Source organism: Pygocentrus nattereri, chromosome 13, assembly GCF_015220715.1.
Source record: "Pygocentrus nattereri isolate fPygNat1 chromosome 13, fPygNat1.pri, whole genome shotgun sequence".
Taxonomy (NCBI): Eukaryota; Metazoa; Chordata; class Actinopteri; order Characiformes; family Serrasalmidae; genus Pygocentrus; species Pygocentrus nattereri.
In genome coordinates, this window is record NC_051223.1 from 27,131,902 (window position 1) to 27,151,279 (window position 19,378).

Below are 19,378 nucleotides of genomic sequence, written 5' to 3' on the forward strand. Positions count from 1 at the left end.
TCAAAAATCAACTTTTAAGAAGCGGGGTATATTTTGCACAATAATGAAACTTTAGTTACAGGTGATTCTTCAGTGAAATAAGTGAGGAGGTGTAAAGGAGAAGGTCAAGCACACAGAGGAAGAGAGACAATACAAATCTAATTTTGAAAGGAGACAATCTCAGTGTACAAACACAGAACCAAAGGCATGAGACACTTTTCAAGATTCAATAGGAAATGTTAAGTGCACTTCTGCTATATGGTCCTGTTTGCACTAACACCAAGCCCAGACAAGCCCATTGTGACCGGAGAAGTAGTGGGGGGTTGGAGGAGCTGTTCTTCATGGCAGGAGGTCCCGAGGGTCTCAGGATTCATAGCAGTGAACATCACCCCGGCAGGCGTGCCAGAGCAGCACTAGCTTAGCCACTGTATCGCAGGATGCTCCAGTTAATGGAGCATGACTGTCCAGATGCTGCTCTGGCTCTCCAGGGCCTGCGTTAATGCTAATGCTAATTCTAGTATGCCAGAGGTTGGACACCAGCCTGACTGAAACACTTTACCAAGGACCAGCGATAGCATCATTCACAGTGTGCTTTGTCCTTGAGATGAAATCATTTTTATCACATCTTATCACACATGTATGCATTCTGCAAGGGCACATGGACATACACATGCATAAAATTGGCTGCATGGCAGGAACTTTACTTCACGCTCTCACAATCACACACATTCACTTATCTTGAAGGACACATAACCTACAAACCATATATGAGTATGTATACAGCCCTGATAAGGCCATTGCTGACAGTTTATTCTAATCTCATCAGATAGGCTACTCTAAGGAAGGTGCTTCAAGCTTTGATCCACTAAATAACAGCATTAATAAACAAGACAAGAAAACATTTATAAAATGCATGACTCTGCGTGAGCTGTGGATGCTCAAAGCTGTGCCCTGACAATGGAACCATTTCTGCTTCTATTCATGTTGGTGTCTCTTGTGTCCCTGCTTAGTGTAAGTGGAGCATGACCTACTGGGAGACACTGAGAAAATTCAGCCTGGTTCACATTTGCATGTGTAAGATACGCTGGTCCAGCACATGCATTCAAATAACACAATAGTCTGCATGTTTCAGACAGTAAGATTTCAGCAATCAAGGCAATCTATCAAGCCACACATAGAGACTATGAATTTTCCATTTGCAATTATTTGTACCTTTGACTGTGGAACAAAACCTTAATTTAAATTTTGTAGTCTGGTCACATGCAGGAAGGGATAGGGAAACTGGTTTGAATTTGAAAAGACCATTCACAAGGCATTGGCAGTCAAGTGTCATTTAAAGCAGAGGCCTTTCTGAGAGATGCGTCCTGGAGACCCTAATCATTGACATCAAGACCAAACAAAGAAAAATGCAGAATAAAAAGTGCAAACAGCACAAAGAAATACTGAGTATAAGGCTGAAAATGGTATAATGATTAACACATGGAACATATTTTGTAACTGTACAGACAGTACAAAAAGTACAAAGTAAAGCTCATGGTATCGTACAAAATCACGTTGCTGGTAACTGTCAGTTTCACTATGTAATTTTTCCTCACTGTGATTGGCTAAATGAGACATGACTGACAAAATGATGATCCAACAGTTTCCTGTAATGAAAGCCAACCAACAAAATGCACCACTCAACAAATTGCTTGGCAAGAGAAACTGTCATTGTTTAGGATCAAAGGTGGCTCTCTATCCTGCAGGAGACTGTGCACATTTTTCCCCAGTGCCTTTTTCTGCAGTGATCTGCAAAAGCCTGTTTTGGTTTGTTATCTTCAGTGTGAACTGTTAGCAATGCCCTGTCCCTCCAAAATACCATGAATATATATATATATATATATATATATGTTTTTTTTTTAAGAGAAGTAAATTGGGGAATCGACTGAACTGCATAAAATATTGTACATTCCCCAATATAAAAATAAGCCTTCCTCTGTTTGGAATAATAAATTAGAATTAAGAAAAAAAAACAATTGAAATACTAAGAAAATCAGTGATACATATAGAGAAGATATATTTCAGTCCTTTCAAAAACTTGAAAAACATCATTTTAATTTAACAGATGTGAAACTTTTGGAAATATTTACAGATGAAAAGCTGTGCAGAGTCTTGGAGTTACGCTAAGCAAAAATGAGAATGAACTGACATGCTTTCTTAATTTGCCCATGTGTGAACATTCAGCTGCAAGGCTCTGTAATATCATGGCAAACAATCAGTACGGTAAATGCGGGAATCTAAGGCTTATCTGGGAAAAAGATCTGAACTCAGACATTGCAGAGAGTACACGGAAATATATGGTTTGCCTGCCACAAGATTATCCTCTGGCACTGGAAGAGTCAGGTCAAACCCACATTTACCAAAATGAATGACAGATTCAGTCTCTTTTCAAACTGTGGCTCCAAGATGTAATGATTATCAGAATTTTATCAGGTTTGGTCCCAGTTCATTAACTATATATAAATGGAAGCAAGGCCCCTTTGGGAAATATTATAATGTTGATAAATGAGCCTAGAAACATTCAAACAGTTCAATTCATAATGTAGCCATCCATTTTGTAATGAAACTAATTCATAAATATGTGTATGTGCCTGACTTGTTCTGTTAATGTATGTACTATAATCTATGTAATGTGTCATGTTTCATGCTGTAAAAAAGAAGAGCACTAAAATGTTTCTACATTTGCCTGATCACAACATGTATAATATAGTTGGAGCTATTTTTTTCAGCTTTACAAGAAAGAAAGAAACAAACAAACAAAAAGTGAAGATTTTAAAAATACAGTTCATTAGCTTTTCTTCTCCACAGTCACTTTGACATTTTGGCGGTCTGGCAGGGGCAGCACAGTCAGTCTCTCTGTCCTACAGCTTTCTAAATGAGAGAGTAATGGTAGAGGACCACTGCTGTTTCATCCACTTACAAATGCATTAACAGCACCTTGAAGACAAGAACTACATATCAGTCAGTCCAGACCCACATACTCACACTGCGAAAGCTGCCATTTCACTCTGCACCCAGCCCTGACTCCACACTGCGAGAGAGCTCTGTCTGCTAACTTCTCTTTTAAGGAGTGGGTTTAAATGGATGCCTCATGTTAAAATTGAGTCTAAGTTTTCAATTTAAGCAGAGAGTTTACATGGGTTCATTCTGCAGTTCAGTTTCTCACTCTCCTCATAACATTCCTTGAATTTTAATTTCATAGTAGACACTGAATAATTCATAGTAGTTACAGCAATACCAAACAAATCCAGAGAGACCCTCTAAACACATTTAGCGCACTTGAGAATGATTGCCTAATTCCAGCTTTGTTCATTATATGTTGATACCGATCTGCTGTGTAGTTATGTCACAGAAAGTAATTGGACCAGAAATGAGAGGCTTTAGCAATCAGGGGTTTTGCATCTCCAGTCTACTTAATGTTCCATGAAAAAAAGACATCCAGGTTTTGCAATTCAGCATGTAGAATAGGAGGACAGTGTATAATGTACAATGTGTACAATAATTCACAGAATTGTTCTGTCTCCACAAAAGCTAATAAAGATGTCATGAAATTTGCAGGGAATACAATTAGCCATGAAATACAGCAGACCACAAAGCCACCATTTTAACAATATATTGGTCTGACATTAGGGTGTAAACCTCTGACATAATAACAATGATTTGATTTTATTATGACTCTTTAGGAAATGATTCAGTACATGATTCTATTATTTTGGAATGATTCAGAGTCATTTTTAGAGTCACAAACATAACTGGACGAATACAGTAGTGGAATATCGACAATAAAACTATTCATCAAGATTTTTTTTAAATAGTGGACATTCTATTGAATATTATGGTAATAAAACATAATAGAAAAAATCAGTTGAATCATTTGAATTAGATTGGTCCACCACAATGTGTGGATGCATTTTTATTCCCCTATTTGATGTTGATATGTTTAATGATATGAACAGCAATTCTAAAGTTTTTTAGTTTTTTGCATGCACCATCTGCAGGTGACAGGTGAAGTGTGATGTAGGGGGCTGTGATGGTAGCTGAGGGGTGAGAGAGCTTGGCTCAAGATGACTCAAGACGCTGATGGCTCAGAACCCAACTGATGAATACTGCCATAGTACCCTTGAAAAAGGTTACTTACGACTTAAAGTTGCTTCAGGTGGGACTATCTCTACATCTGGCAATCACCTTGGGCAAAAGCAGTCAGCTAAGATGTTTAAATGCAAATGCATCAAGTGCCCTGAGGTTGAAGAAATGAAGAAAGGAGCGAGTTGCTGGACTCCTCTCCTCCCGTCTGCCTCTCAAAGAACAGCAAAGTCAGCACCATGCCTCATGGAAAGACTAACCTTTAAGATGAGATCATCTGGTCTCATGAAAAGGACTATTCACTGAGATGAGAACAAAGATTTTTTTCTGAATCATTTTTCTTTCAAAGGCAAGGAACAAATGTACTCCTCAGGGCAAAGAACTATGAGTCTCTCTCTCTCTCTCTCTCTCTCTCTCTCTCTTTCCTTCCCCCCTTTTTGTATAATAAAACAACCTGAGAAGAAAAAAAGCTGCTGATCCTGGGGAAACAGGATTAGAAACGGCATAAATTCTAAATTTACTCAGGTTTGATATTCAAAGCCAACACAACTGCAGAGTACCGACTATTTATGACTTTTCAAAACACAATACCTGGAGACTCAGCAGAGTGCCCACATTTGTCATTTTGAGGTTATATCTCTGTTGGCATCATGAAAGGAGGGATTTAATTATTCCCTCCTATCTAAAACCCAATCTGACATATGAGAGGATCTGAAATGAAAACGCTCTGAATCCTTGGATCTGAGCACTCCACTCAGCACTACATCACAGGTGGCCCAGTGTGCCATAACACTGTAGGAATCAACAAGTATGAGAAAATAAAAGCTTTTAAAATCAAAGGCTGCAAGAAAAATGGGGTGGTGACTCGAGGGAACCAGTGTAACGAATTCTGACTGTCATGACTTTTGAACAACCTGTGAAATTGTTTTACAACCTCTATAAAGACTTGATCCATACACACAGAGTGTGTGACAACGATACATGAAACCTCACTTGAGCAAATCTAAGAACAAGAAGATAACACTACTGCCGTCACTGGAATTATGCATTCCCTTACTGACTGGCTTCACAAAATGTCTGAATCATTCAATACTGACACGAAGGAAAACGTGCCCTTTGAACCTAGAAAACAAGTAAAGGGTGATAGAAGATTAGATCAGGAGGGAAATATCAGAGCTAGTATATATGTGTAAAAATCAGCTGAATTTACCAGCTGATTGAATTTTATTTTATACTGGAATGGATGTGAGTATGAGTGTGCACAATACAAATCATTTTGTCCTGCTATTACATTTTTTTTTTCATTCCTTATAAAACTGCGGGTATTCAATTTGTACTACTGTATCTCTCCTGAAAGGCCCACATGAGCCCCAAATGAGATTGTAATGCTCTGTTCTGAGCTGAGGGAGAAAAAGCCATCAGCGGCTCAGTCCGGTCGGACCCAGCATGGGACATGGCTGAGTAAGGTCATTTCAATAGAACTGCTCAGCATACCCATTACTGGCTCTCTGTTCCATAAGAACAAGCTCTCTCTCTCCCTCTCTCTCTCTCTCTCTCTCTCTATTCCTCCCACACATGCATACACCTGGATTTGAAACAGATGATCAAAAATAAACAATATGCTTCTTTACTGGAGGTCTGACATTGAATTGTCAAACGATACAGTAACAATGAAATGGTGCAGAAAAACTGAAAGGCATTATAAGGGGATGTTTGCTCTTCCTAAGCCAGAGTAAAAAAGAGATGACAGAGAGATGTAAAAACTTCAAAATTTTAGAGTCATTATTGTCATTTTGATAATCATAATTATTAATACTCAAATACTGGTTCTCAAACTCCCCTAAAAGCATTTTGGTCATCTGTCTGATGTAGCAGATAGACTTCCATTTCATAAACAGCATTTTAGTTCACACCGGTTATGCTAGACTTGCAACTTACTCAAAAATCCTAGCCTATTTTTTTATTTGTGTACATGAGAAGCATAAATTCCAAAGAGATGCAGTCAGACTATTCACCCCCACTTCTTTAACAATATTTAAATGTGATGATCTAATTGATGTGATAGTTGCAGAACAGCTCCTGCATTGTACAAACACTGTGAGGAAGAAACTCTTCTCTGATATACACAGTGTTAAAAACTTGATTATGATTTTGTTAAAATAAACAGATCTGCTGACTGTGCTGCCAAGTTTTAAACCCACTATAAAGCTTTCATTCAAAAAGAAAGGTAGAAAGGAAGAAGTTATATGACAGAGCTGTATCAGAGGCAGTGTTTATTGGACACATAGCAGTGCTAAAAATTTCTATACTTAAATATTAATGATTCATCAAACTTGAATGATTCGTCATTCCACCCTGTTTCACATATTCTGCACTGAGCTTTTTGTTATTGTCTGATCATTTTTTGTCTGATTTTATTTTTAACGGTTCTATCAAAATTTATACAATTGTGCCTTAAAAAAGACAGAAATTTTGAATACTAAAAATAGAAATACAACAAACCAATGTAACAAACAAACACTCATTTATTTGAATTATTTGGGCCAGCCCATATAATTATGTAATTACATTATCAATTACTAAGGTTGTTCCATAATGAATTGCATTTGAATTACATTCTGTATTGACAAGTTGAAATTTCATTGTTTGTTTAAAAAAAATCTGGCAAAAATATAAAGGATGTTCTCTTTGTAAAACAAGATTGTGCAGATGCAGTCATTTTTTGTCAAACTCAAATCACCTCCTTTACTTGCAAACACTAATGTGGTATCCACTGAGAGCTCATAATCAGAATTTCTCTGCATCAATGAACTACAAGTGAGAAATGATTAAAAAAAAAGACCTGAAGAGGTTTTTCAAGGCAAATTAAAGTAATAGCAGGATTAAGTTTCTCTTTTAACACAGCTGAAAGCATCTTGCCCGGCCCTGTAAGCACAGGTACATCAGCATACTGTAAGCAGCTTTCTCACATCAGAAAGCGAATGCTGGCAGCATCAGTAGTTCATGGAAGAGGGCAGTCCAAGGTGGGACAGCCACATTGCCCTGGGCAAGAGCACTTAGCAGGAGTCCTGCCATTTCCTAGGCACATATGCAGCAGGACAAACAGTGCTGCCAGCAGCTCATCAACCCTGCGTCCCTAGTGAAAGTATTTATATACTGCAGTTGGCACTGCGCTACTGTAAAGTCGCACACAGCAGAAAGCAGGGCACCGTGGAGGGGGAAGCAGAAAAAGGCCAGGTGCGGTTAGCAGATGATTCATTAAGAATTAAGCACCATGATGAGGCGGGAGAGCATGTGCATTGATACATCACCTCCAAAATCCTCCCACAGCAACACTCATTAATACATGAACACGATGTACGATGTAATCAACGCTGTGAATGACACATTCAATTTGAGTTCCAAAACTGTTGGCCAAAAGTTTTCTGGAATCCAATCACAATAGTCTGTCAATTGAGCAATTCGATTTCTTCATCTTATTATGAAGCACATGCTTGTCTCCCTCCTACACTGCCTTACAAAGTCAACAGAGGTGCTGATTCCAATTACAGATAGGCCACACATTACACAGAGAACATGCTGTCCCCTCGCTAACAGCTCTGACTGAGCACAGTACCCCAGCATTCTCCATAAATCAGCAATCGGATTTCAGTCAACTAACTGGAGACACATTTGACTATCATATGTACATGTGGCTAAAATCTTTTTAGGATGTAATCCTGATTCTAGTCACATAAAATGACCAGGTGTAAACAAGAAACTCTTATTTAAAAAGTATCCTCGGTTTTTCATGATATTTAAAATGAACTCTTTTAAGATTAAACACTTTTCTTAAGATGGCCATGGGCCCTATGAAAAGAGCACGGCAATATTTATCATCATCATGATCAATTACATCACAATATGTCATAAAAGCCTTTATTAGTGCCATTTGGATTTAGTGCAGCACTGTTTGTATATAGTTTGTATTATAGCTGTTGATAGTATTAATTAAAATGTGGCAGCCCTGGATATTTTTCTCTGTTATCTATTATCAGATGTCAAAAAAAGTAACATAATATACTGTGTATCATAAATATTTTTTGAAACACCATGATATTATGATTACTGCCTACCACTACCTTTGGAAATTGTTTTATTTTTATTTATTAATAATTTTTTTTTTTTGGCTACATTTTTGGTTTTCTTTGGTTTGGCTTGGTTTCATTTGGTCTACTTGCTTATCTGTAATACTTTGCATACTATTCATACAAAATAAACATGAACATTTTACTGAAATAACAGTCAGTAACAACTGAAAAATGTCAGGCTATAATGAATTAACTTATATCTCACACTCACTCACATGTAGTAGGATAAAGAGGGGCACTATTGGCCCTCTGAGTTCTATTAGCATTCAAATGTGTGCTTTCTTGAAGGAGAGAAAACCAGAATGAATCCTCACCAGCAAGATCTTACAAATGCATGTTTTTAGCTGGTTTCAATTTAAAAAAAAATTACAATACGATATAAAAAGTATTAGATGCTGCTTGTAACACCAGGGAGCGATGATGAGGCGGACGCATGTGCTGAGAGAAGCGAGATTTATTAGGGGCAAATCCAGAATCAAAGTCTAAACAGTCCAGGGTCACAGAGCCATCATGGAGAGATGGAGAGACAGACATAACGAAAAAGAACACAGACTAAATACAATAACGGAGACTAGGAAATATAACGGAGGCCAGAAGATACAACATCAAACAATACGATACAAAGACCAGCAAACTAACATGGGAAAACACAGGGCTTAAATATTGGAACAGGCTAACAAGACACAGGTGGTTAACAAGAGGGTTAACAAGACACAGGTGAGAACAATCAAGGACAGGGTCTGGAAACAAGGGGGCAGAACAGGGAAGAATCAAAACAAGGAAGCACATAGACAAGACCAAAAGGTAAACAAAAGCACATGGAAGACTGGGAGGGGCCAATCCTGACACTGCTACAATGTAGCTTTTCAGTTTTTTTATTACTCTTTGACAAAAATAGCATTTTCAAAAATGAATTTCAAAGAAATTTCACTACTTAACATTGAGAAGCCGTAGTGTAAAGTTTAGCTAGCTACTTTATTTTTTTATGGAAGCATTATACTACACGTGGCCACTGCAGTTATCATGTGAGATTACTTTGTTTTACATTAAGTCAAGTCACTTTTATTGTCAATACTACATTATGTACAGGACATACAGTGTACTGAAACTGCGTTACTCTCAGACCCCATGGTGTAGCAATAACATTAAATGCATGGTAATCCATTGATTCATTTGTGACAATCATCCAAAGATTAATGTGCTAAAAGCATGCCTGTGATATTTCAGGCAAGATTTGTTACAAAATTGGATCCAGCATTTTTAGCTTACACTTGATTTCCCCTGCACTCAGAATAAAAACATCAGTAATAACTCATATGTATTTCAACAAAACAGAAGCAATGAAAATAAGATGATGAAAGATGAACAAAAATATGATGAAATGTCGCTCAGCTTTGGAGCTTGAGCTTCAGACCTGAAAAGTTCTAAAATGATGTAACCCTATCATAAATAATGTAGAGAGTGTTCTGCCACAAAGGATTTGCAGCTTTACTAATTATGCAGTTTGACATTTGAGCAGCTCATAAGCAAACACAAGACAAGAGAGGCCTGACTTCAAGCTAAACAAAGCTAACACTAATGATTTTCTTTTGACCTTTCATCCAAATTAAAGTTTGTGTATAAGAATGTGAGCAGGCTACAGCATTCAAGACTCCTCCAATGATAACAATCATCATCCTCATTAACGGGAAATTAATTTCACTATCTTGCCTTTTCCACTCAAAATCTTTTTGTATCCCTCTGTGCTCATCATACAATGACAGCCTATTACACAGTGTGTCCTCCCAACTGTATGACTTTCGCCAGTGTCCTGCGGTAAACTCTGCACCTACTCTCCAATTACACATTAAACTGAAAACTATCCAGCAGCGGCTGCTCATTATTTTGCCCAGATGCCATGTATGACTGCTGTGATAGCCTGATCAAGGAGATTAGCGTGTATGTGTGTGTGCAACACTGAACAGTAAGCTGATACAGAGGAATCTTGTCTCCATGGTCTCAGCTGTTTTCTCTTGTTGATAAGCCCTTTAATTGGGTAATTGGGACCCACTTTACCACATTATCTATAGTAGAATAATCTTCTCTCTTACATAAAATTCTATACACTTTTATCTATATATACATATATAGATCAGCTGAAGGACAACATTTCATCATATTTTTGTTCATCATTCATCATCTTATTTTAATTGCTTCTGTTTTGTTGAAATAGTTATATGTTATTACTGATGTTTTTATTTTGAGTGCAGGGGAAATCAAGTGTAACCTAATATCCAGTAGAAAATGCTGGATCCAATTCTGTAACAAATCTTGCCTGAAATATCACAGGCATGCTTGTAGCACAACATTCATGTCAAACAAAGTAAGATCAAATATTTGGGTCACCTGAACACTCTTTAAGGCCCTCCTCAGCCCTCAATCAGTCAGAGGTCCAATGGCCCAGCCAGTAATCCATCCCTCCATGAGAGGATTGTGCAGAAAATGGGTAATGATACTGGGCTGATCAAATATTCCACTTGATATACTAACATTTGGGCAACCAGCTATAGCCAGTTTTGCATGGCATTTTCTCCACCTTTGAAAATGAGCAGTACATCTACAGCAGTGCCTCAAAGTCATGTTGTTGGGAGACTTCCTAAATCAATGGCAGCAAATAGATCCACTAGCCTCAAACTCAACAAGCTTAAAGAATTTTTCGCAAAAGAATAATATTACTTCTAATCTTGGAATCAGATGTATAGAATGTGTGAGACGCACACATGCTGTGCAAAACATGTTGTGACGCACAGTCCATGTTACTGTGTCCTAACTGCCCAGTTTTACGCTGAAGTTAAACAACACCACTGCAGAAAGTTTTGGTGGAAAAAAACTTTATTGACATGTCTTTATTAATGAACTTGCATTTTCTGTTTTGTCATGAGCTTGTTTATGGCATTATTACCTCACAGTGCCTTACAAGCATGCACAGTTAATAGGCAATTTGGTATGCAAAATCAGACACTAATCTCAGACACATTGGGAGCACATTCTGCAGTCACCTAAGGCATATTTCACACTGCACATGTGCTTGTACATACAGCTACATTCTCAGAAAAAAGGTACTGAACTGTCACTGGGGCAGTACCCTCTTGTCACTGGGGTGGTACCCTGAACGGCACATACAAGTTGTACTGACTCCACACACCCTTTCTCATCTCTAGGCTTTCATTTTAGTGTTCTGTTTTAAAAACATTAAGTTATGAAAATGTAAAAATATGTATTTTTCCACTGGCCAATGAAAATTGTACCTGCACAAATGCTTTATTTCTAACAGTGTAGCCATTAATATTTAAACCAACATATTTAACTTGGACATCCTTTAATGAATAGCAATTAAAAAATAGCTGACCAACACCCGAGTATTGTGGCATGAGACACATTATCATTTTTACACAACAGTTCCACTTTACTACGGACCTGAGGTACTGTTTCATAAAAATGAAATGCTTCATGACAGCTCTCCTCAAATCAGCCAGCCACAAAACTTCCATCTAATGTTTATTCTAATGAATCCTATTTAATGACAATAACCTCTGAGAATGCAGATACATATGAACTTAGCATAGAATCTGGATCAGCTGTATCATCAATTAATGCTCTCTAAAATATGCTAACGTAACAGATAATGATGCGCTCAGCCACGCCATTAAAGGCACTGGCTTCAACTAAAGACGGTTCAAAGCTACTTGCTGCCAAACACATGACACATTTGTACATGAATGGGCAATGTTACACCAGGGGCCATCGTTTCATTTCATTCCTCAGTCTGAGAAAACCTGTCAGTGCCTATGTGACACTGAACTGCCTTTGTGCGCTAATACAATGCACAATATGGAGAAGGGCAATTCAAGTCAAATTAGAGGTAGAAAAGGGCAAATAAAGCCCAATCAGCATTCTTGTCCACTCTTATCCTCCTGATGAAGAGTAGAAGAAGACCATAAAAGACAGATGAAGGGAGACTTTCCCATTATGAAATGTGGAGGTGAAGAATTTTAATGTGCAGAAACACTGCACAATGACACATTTACAATATTTAAAGATATTTATACAGTACACAATTTATCATGATAGGTTGTTTTTCTGGAACTTGCCACATTCAAAAAGGCTAACTTAGGCTATAAGTATGACTATTACATTCCAAAACAAGCTATTTAACAAGGAACAAAAGCAAAAACTAAACAACTGGTAAAAAGAAATTAAAATTAAAATAATAATAATAATAATAATTAACTAACATCCAATCAGCTATTTGCTACTGTGCAGTTACCATGCACTGGTTGTTGTTGTATTCTGTATACCTCACTGTCTGCAAAATTATGATTAATTTGCCTGTCAGTCAAGCGCAATCATTCTTTCCTCCATCAGGCGATTAAAGACCTCCTCAGAGCAAACCTGCAGTGAGAATGGCAGTGGCAATAAATTAGCTAGAACTGTTGGTCAAAAAAATGGCAGAAAGACGTTACTGAGGAATGCATAACATTCCTACCCTACCATTACTGCCCTTCTCAACCAGAGGATTTTTGAGGTTTTGCACTCACAACTCAGTGTAAAACTATTAGAAGTTGGCTCTATGGAAAGATAAAGCTTATCAGGGTAACTCTTGTAAAAAGAATTTTAACAGTAAAGAACATTACAGAAAAATGTTGAATCAGTTAGATTACTAGTTAGCTTTCTTAAATTAGCTGCTGACAGTTTAATAAATCAGATTGAAAAGGACTATATACAGTCCTAGACATGAAAAAGCTACCACTTTTAACACAGTGATTAAACAGTTTGTCTGGTTTGAGTGATGTAAAAATTCTTTACAAAATCCAGTTATTCCCTGCACTGCAAATTGTAATGGCACTTTATTTTTTATTTCATATGAATGGTTCAAAATTACTTGTGCTTCTAAATTTTTCTTTGTACTACTGAACTTTTTAGTGTTAGTACAAGTGTTACAGATGGTACCAGATAGCTTGTACTTAAAGTTTGAAGAACGTAGTAACAATAGCTAAAGGAGGCAGAACTTTCTCATGAATGCGCTTTATGATGTAATTTATCACAGTAATAATAAAATATCATCAGGGGAGGATTTAGAGACTCTGAGGCCCTATACAAAAAAAAAGCCCTCCTGGATGCACATTTTAAAATTAGTGACGCAACTGTCTGTACTGCAAAAAATATCTTGGCAAGTGAAATCATCTCAAACCTAGTCATTATACTAACTAGATTGAAGACTGTTGCAAGAATATTATAACTTAGATTAGTTAGTTATTGCTAGACACTTCTAGACACTTTCTACTTTGACTTAAGTAATTTTATTAATTATAAGTAATTAATAATTAATAAGTAAGTACATTTTATTTTATTCATTTAGGATCATTTTGTTAATTTTAAGAAACAATGCTTGAAACAAGCAAAAGAATTTGGTACAGAATAAGGCATAAATAAAGTAATAAGCAGTAAGATTATTTTTTTCCAGGAAATAATAAGTAATGTAATCCCATTATATTTTGAGAAAGGTAATACATAACTTCATTTTCATTTTTTTTCATTTTTTTGAGTAATTGTCCCAACACTGTAACATTAACACTGGTATTACGTAGTGTTCTGAACCTGATCAGCACTCTTTTCTGGCCAAAAACCACAGAGTTGGCTTTGGAAGTACAGTGACAACTACTCAGCTTTCCTCTCTACTTTTGCATTTCTTTTACTTTTGATTTTTCCCTCTCAACACCCAGAAAATCACACCAAAGAACCTTCTCTACATAATATAGATTAGTTTTTAATTGTCTTGTTAATACACGGTTTTGTCATCCCATAACAACATTTAACAGTCCATCATAGTCCACAATGGGAAGATAGGGCTGCATTCAAATTACTGGAAATAATCATTACAATCACAAATAACAGCTATTTTAAAAATGTTTATATATTTTGGAAAAGATTATTTAACATTGACACATTTCCATGGGGCCCTTGACTTATGGGAGACCTAGGCAACCACTTACCTTTTTCTGCCCCTGCATATCACCATATTGTCCATCTCTAGTGAGCCACTGTGTAACACTGAACACTGGAGCTCATGCTGTGGTTTCAACAGCAGCTTTTCTAAAGTCCCTCCCTTTACCCCCTCTTGTGAAATTTATAAAACTGCAGTGAAAACGGAATAAATGAACAGCCAGAATATCCTTACACCTATGTGCCATTTGGGAGCATTCTGCCCCTTTCATTTTTAAAGACCGAAGCTGTGCAGAAGATAAAAGTGGTTACTTTCTCAGACTGCAGTGAGGAGACAGCACAAGAAGAGGAGAAACTTGCTATAGTAAAACTAAAATTATCTTGAACATCAAATTAAAAGTATTATCAACAACAGACTAGGCTCTGCCTGTATAATGGCTTTGGTATTACTGAGTGACTGAATATACAAGAGGATTTACGCAAAATAAGGCTGTAAATTACAGTAAAGTCAAAGGGTTTTTTTCCAGTTGGCTACAATTACTGCAGATCAGTGTTAATGCACTGTGACTGCATTTTATGCCAAAAATGCTGTGCTCTGAAATGTGTAACATTTCCAATGACATACAGATGGCTGCAAACATAAACTGCAAAGCTCATGAGCGATTTATCCATTTTACTGGGCTTACCGTGACTGCGCTTATTGTGTTAAAAAAGGTGTCAACCGAAACAGTAGTCACAGCTTACCGATTCCAACAAGCCAATATGACTGTAGCGTGTTGAAGGCTGACCAGTGGCTATAAATTGACCACTCATGTCTCCTTTCAACCCCCACTCCAATCCATTAGAGCCTTCCCTCATTCCATAACAGAATTCTGTCAACGTCTCTCCTTCTATAATATAAACAAGCTGTCAAAAACTCTTTCTGTCTCTATAAATTGTACAGGCCTATTAATGTTATTCCATAAAATCTGTACTTTGACATAAAAAAAATTCAAAGAGATAAAAGGGTTTCATCTGTCCACACATATGAGAAATGACAAGTTCAGGAAGCCTTACGAATTCTGTAAATAAATTCTATTCTGGACTGCAGAGATCAAATTTAAAAGGCAAAAAAAAATTCCCTTCACTGGAGAAAGCAAAAGCTTAACCTTTGCTATCTTATCATCTGTGCTTTGGTATTTGTGCTTTGAGATCCTGTTGAAAATGCATTTAAAAAAACAACAGAAGGATTACATTCTGTTCTCTTTACATGGTGAACTGATCACAGCAGACAAACAAGCCACGCATCGAAATCCCCCAGTTACACGCCTCCTCTGATCCAATAAACACGCTTCCTCTGCAAGTGTCATGGTAATAACGGAATCATTGGAGCTCAATACCACGAGTTGTCAGGAGCAAGTAAAAGATTCAGACAAATGGAAATTTAAATTCACAGATGTTGAATGGAATTAGTTCATGGATGTTGAGCCCAATCACTCAAAGGAGAAATCGTCCTGACGGTTCTAGGCTTTTAGATGGGAGATTGTTAGTGCCAGCATAGATTAGTAAGTGCTGACTGATAATTCAACAAGTGTTGAGGTGGGTGGGGGCAGCTGGAAAAATTGGTCCCAACAGCCTGCAAAAGGACACGAATGCACACTGTAGTGAGTAAATAAGAGCCATAATACAGTCCTCCACCTATTCAGTTCGATGACTGCCTTTCGTAATAGACTCTTAAAGGGGAATTCCACCAATGTTTAAATGTAACCATAATTTGCTTAGTGAGAACTAACCAAAGTCAAGCACAGTATTTTGAAGAAAACTATCTGTGGTATGTTATGTTTACCAAATCATATTTCTTTACAATCTTAGGAAGCAGGCAACATGGTGCACAGTCCACCAGGAATATGGTTTACACATTTAACAAAATGTACCACCATTTTTGCATTTTCAACAAAAACTCAGAAGGTACATATATAATATATTTTAGATAACAGACAAAATAGCTGTCTTTGTGTTCAACACCTTATGATCTCTGGTTAACATTCTAACGTTTTCAGGACGCTCTGTGTGACTTCTCAACAAACAAATTCTGCTGAAATTTAGAATCTAATATTAGAATCAATTGCCCTGCGATGGACTGGCGACCTGTCCAGGGTGTATCCTGCCTTCCGCCCGAAGACTGCTGGGATAGGCTCCAGCACCCCCCCGCGACCCTGACGGAGAAGCGGCTTAGAAAATGGATGGATGGATATTAGAATCAAATATCTTTGAATGCATAGAACAGTCAAATTTGTTTCTTTACAGTACTTTTGAATTAATGGTTCTTCAAAAACCATCGACTCAAAGATCGACTCAAATCGACTCAAACAATCGACTCAAAGATTTTTTTACAGAATCTGAAGTGGTTCTTCTATGGCACTGCTTCAAATAACTGTTTGTGGCAGATTTATTTGTAAGAGTATAGTTGGTTCTACAGAGATAGGATACCTTCTCTCAAACATCGCACAATGGCAGACAAATGGCAGTGAGTTTGCCTCCACATCATCAAGCAGCATGCTGCCATTCTCTCTGTTCTCTCAATAATGGAGGCACTTTCTCGCAAAGGCAAACACCGGCATACCCTTTCTGTTGAGTCATGTGGCTGATGCTCTTATCCAGAACAAACGACAAACAGACTATTGTTGCACTGACAAACAGAAAAGACAGAAGCAGTGCAGCGCCCCAATAGAAACATGACAGACGGTTTTATCCGACCTACAGCGAGCCAGTTATCAATTCATTTTTGCCTCACTGCCCCGCTCAAGATTGAAATACACTTCTGCCCAATTGCCTGACAGGAGGCTCCTAACACACTGCACCTGCCCCCCGCTAAAGCCTGACTCCACACACTCCTCTCTCTCCGCCTCACCTGTCACCTGGCTCGCTCCTGCTCAAGAAGCCTCATGCAACAAAATAAATAAACAAATACGTGTCTTGCTGCCTCTAACTAAAGTGGACGGCAGCTCCTGGGGGAGCAGCCAAGGCTTCAGCTGTCGTTTTTCTTCCTCCTTTTCAAACACACTGATTTGGAAGGGAAAATATTGTGTCTGTAAAAGAGAGAGGCAGCCTGTGAGGCAGCAGTTATGCAGCCATGCATATCCTCATCCTTCCTCCTCTGTAAAACTCATTTTCAATGCAGGCAGAGGTATGAGGGAATCGATAAATATTGACTACAGGAATACAGACACTAGTCAAAGCCCCCCGTTTGAAGACGTTGCACATGCAAAGCAAAAGCTGGCCACCCCCCCTAAACAACTCAAGCCGGCCCGGCTTGATTAATTGAATTTGATTAATTCCCAGGACAGTTCTAAAGCCTACATACAATCTTCAGCCGGCATTGTGCTATATTTTAAATCTCTGTTTAAGACTGAGGTTCCTTCTCAGAATCACATTACATAATCTCACTTATTTGTCAGCACTGTAATGCATACTACATTTTTTTCAAGTTGGACTAAAACTGATTACGTGAACAGCTGTTTTATGATATAATGGGGTTTGCGACTGCTCAAGAATTTCATTTCCTCTGAACTAAATTCAAGTGAAAAATTATAAAACAAAATCCATTTCATTTATTTTGGGAGGTGTGAAGAGGTGCTGCACGGCTTTACAGATATTACAGCAATAGCAAATAATACTAGGCTAAAGTTTTTAAAAGTTTAACGTAACATGCCTTTTCGTTGGATTTGATCAAGAAGCCTAGTGAACAAAAGCTGAAGGAAGACTCATTGTTATAGAGGTTCAGCCTTCTGGACAGGTAGGTGTTTTCCCACCTGTATTCTGACATACTCCGCCCTCCTGCGCTCGGACTGGCTAATACCGATCCACTATCTGCTTTACGATTGGCTAACAGGTCATACTCTTGAACTACCAGCCAATCCTAGCGCGTGAGGGCGGGATCGTCAGAAAACGGGTGGGAGGAAAAAATCCCGTGCCACAGAATCAGGAGCTACTCCACCTGCACGTTATGAAAGCAGCTTTCTGCTGAACTGAAACTCGGTGTCTACCCCTGTTTTCGGCTGCGGCACCAACTAAACTTTCCTAGCAAAAACAGATTTCTGAACATCGTGAAGCTGAATCATCACCCCGCTCAAGCGGAACAAAACGACGTTTCCACTCGAGCGATAGCCATCTCGGTTAGCTGAATATTCTCTCTGAGAGAAGTATGAATGAACAGGTTTTGTCCGCTCACCTGGGGTTACATTCACAATGGCAAATGTCAGAATATGTCAACTGAATGTTACATGGTACAAAAACTAACCAGAAAAGTGAACAAAAGACTCTGTCAGAGTTATCAACGGTCGAATTTCAGCTGATAGAACGTTCGTTAAGTTCAAAACATAACACTTCGGTTAGCGTAGCCGGAACGAGGGAGGTGGATTCGTTTGATATAATTGTTGTTTTTTGTCAATAATCCGCGTGTAGTCGTAAAAAAAACGCCAACTCACGTCTCTGAAACGGTTCCAGTGCCTTATCTTGGGGCTGTACTGGGATATGGTGGCCAGCCATTGCTCGTCTTCCATGAAATTGCCTGCATTCCCTGCCTCTTTGCCACTCTTGCCATCAGCCTGCGTCGAAGAGCCGGCCAAGGTTAGCGCCAGAAGCTGAAGGCACACTAGATTTCTCATCCCGGCCATCAGTGGGGTGATGCGTGGGGCAAAAGCAGCCTTTTCTCTCCCTCGGGCTTCCCTTAGATAGACACGGCTCTGCCAACGGTAAGGAGAGCGATAATGTGATCTCTCCAGCACGAGCACGGCGGCAAGGAGGTGTGAGCGCGCGCGCGTGTCTGTTAGAGATGGGGGTGTGAGAGAAACTGTCCAACTCAACAAAATATGATGAGGCCGCTTTCTCGGTTTGTCTACATCTCCATCACCCACGCAGCATCTCTGCACACCTAGTTTAGAATGACGTTCAGGCTGCTCGCTTGTAGATACCTGCTCACCCAACAGAAATCAAGGGCATTAATAAGGGCTCTGTCCCCCTTTGCTGCAGTAACAGCCTCTACTCTGCTGAGAAGACTTACACTAGATGTTGCAACATTGCTGTGCGGTTTTGGTTGCATTCATCCCCAAGCGCATTAGTGAGGTCAGGTGCTGCTGTTGGATGATAAATTCTGGATCATGAGCACCATTCCAGCTCATCACCCA

At 38.5% G+C, this 19,378-nt stretch overlaps 1 protein-coding gene across 1 annotated transcript in view; it reads right to left on the minus strand.

The window, feature by feature from the left end:
- LOC108430824 (SPARC (osteonectin), cwcv and kazal like domains proteoglycan 2) overlaps nt 1-19,094 on the minus strand; it is a 46,205-nt gene extending 27,111 nt beyond the window's left edge. Inside the window, exon 1 of the mRNA XM_017703569.2 lies at nt 18,680-19,094. Coding sequence (XP_017559058.1) covers nt 18,680-18,868 — 189 coding nt within the window. The 5' untranslated portion in view covers nt 18,869-19,094. The remainder of the gene's footprint in view (nt 1-18,679) is intronic.
- Between the last annotated feature and the right edge of the window lie 284 nt (nt 19,095-19,378).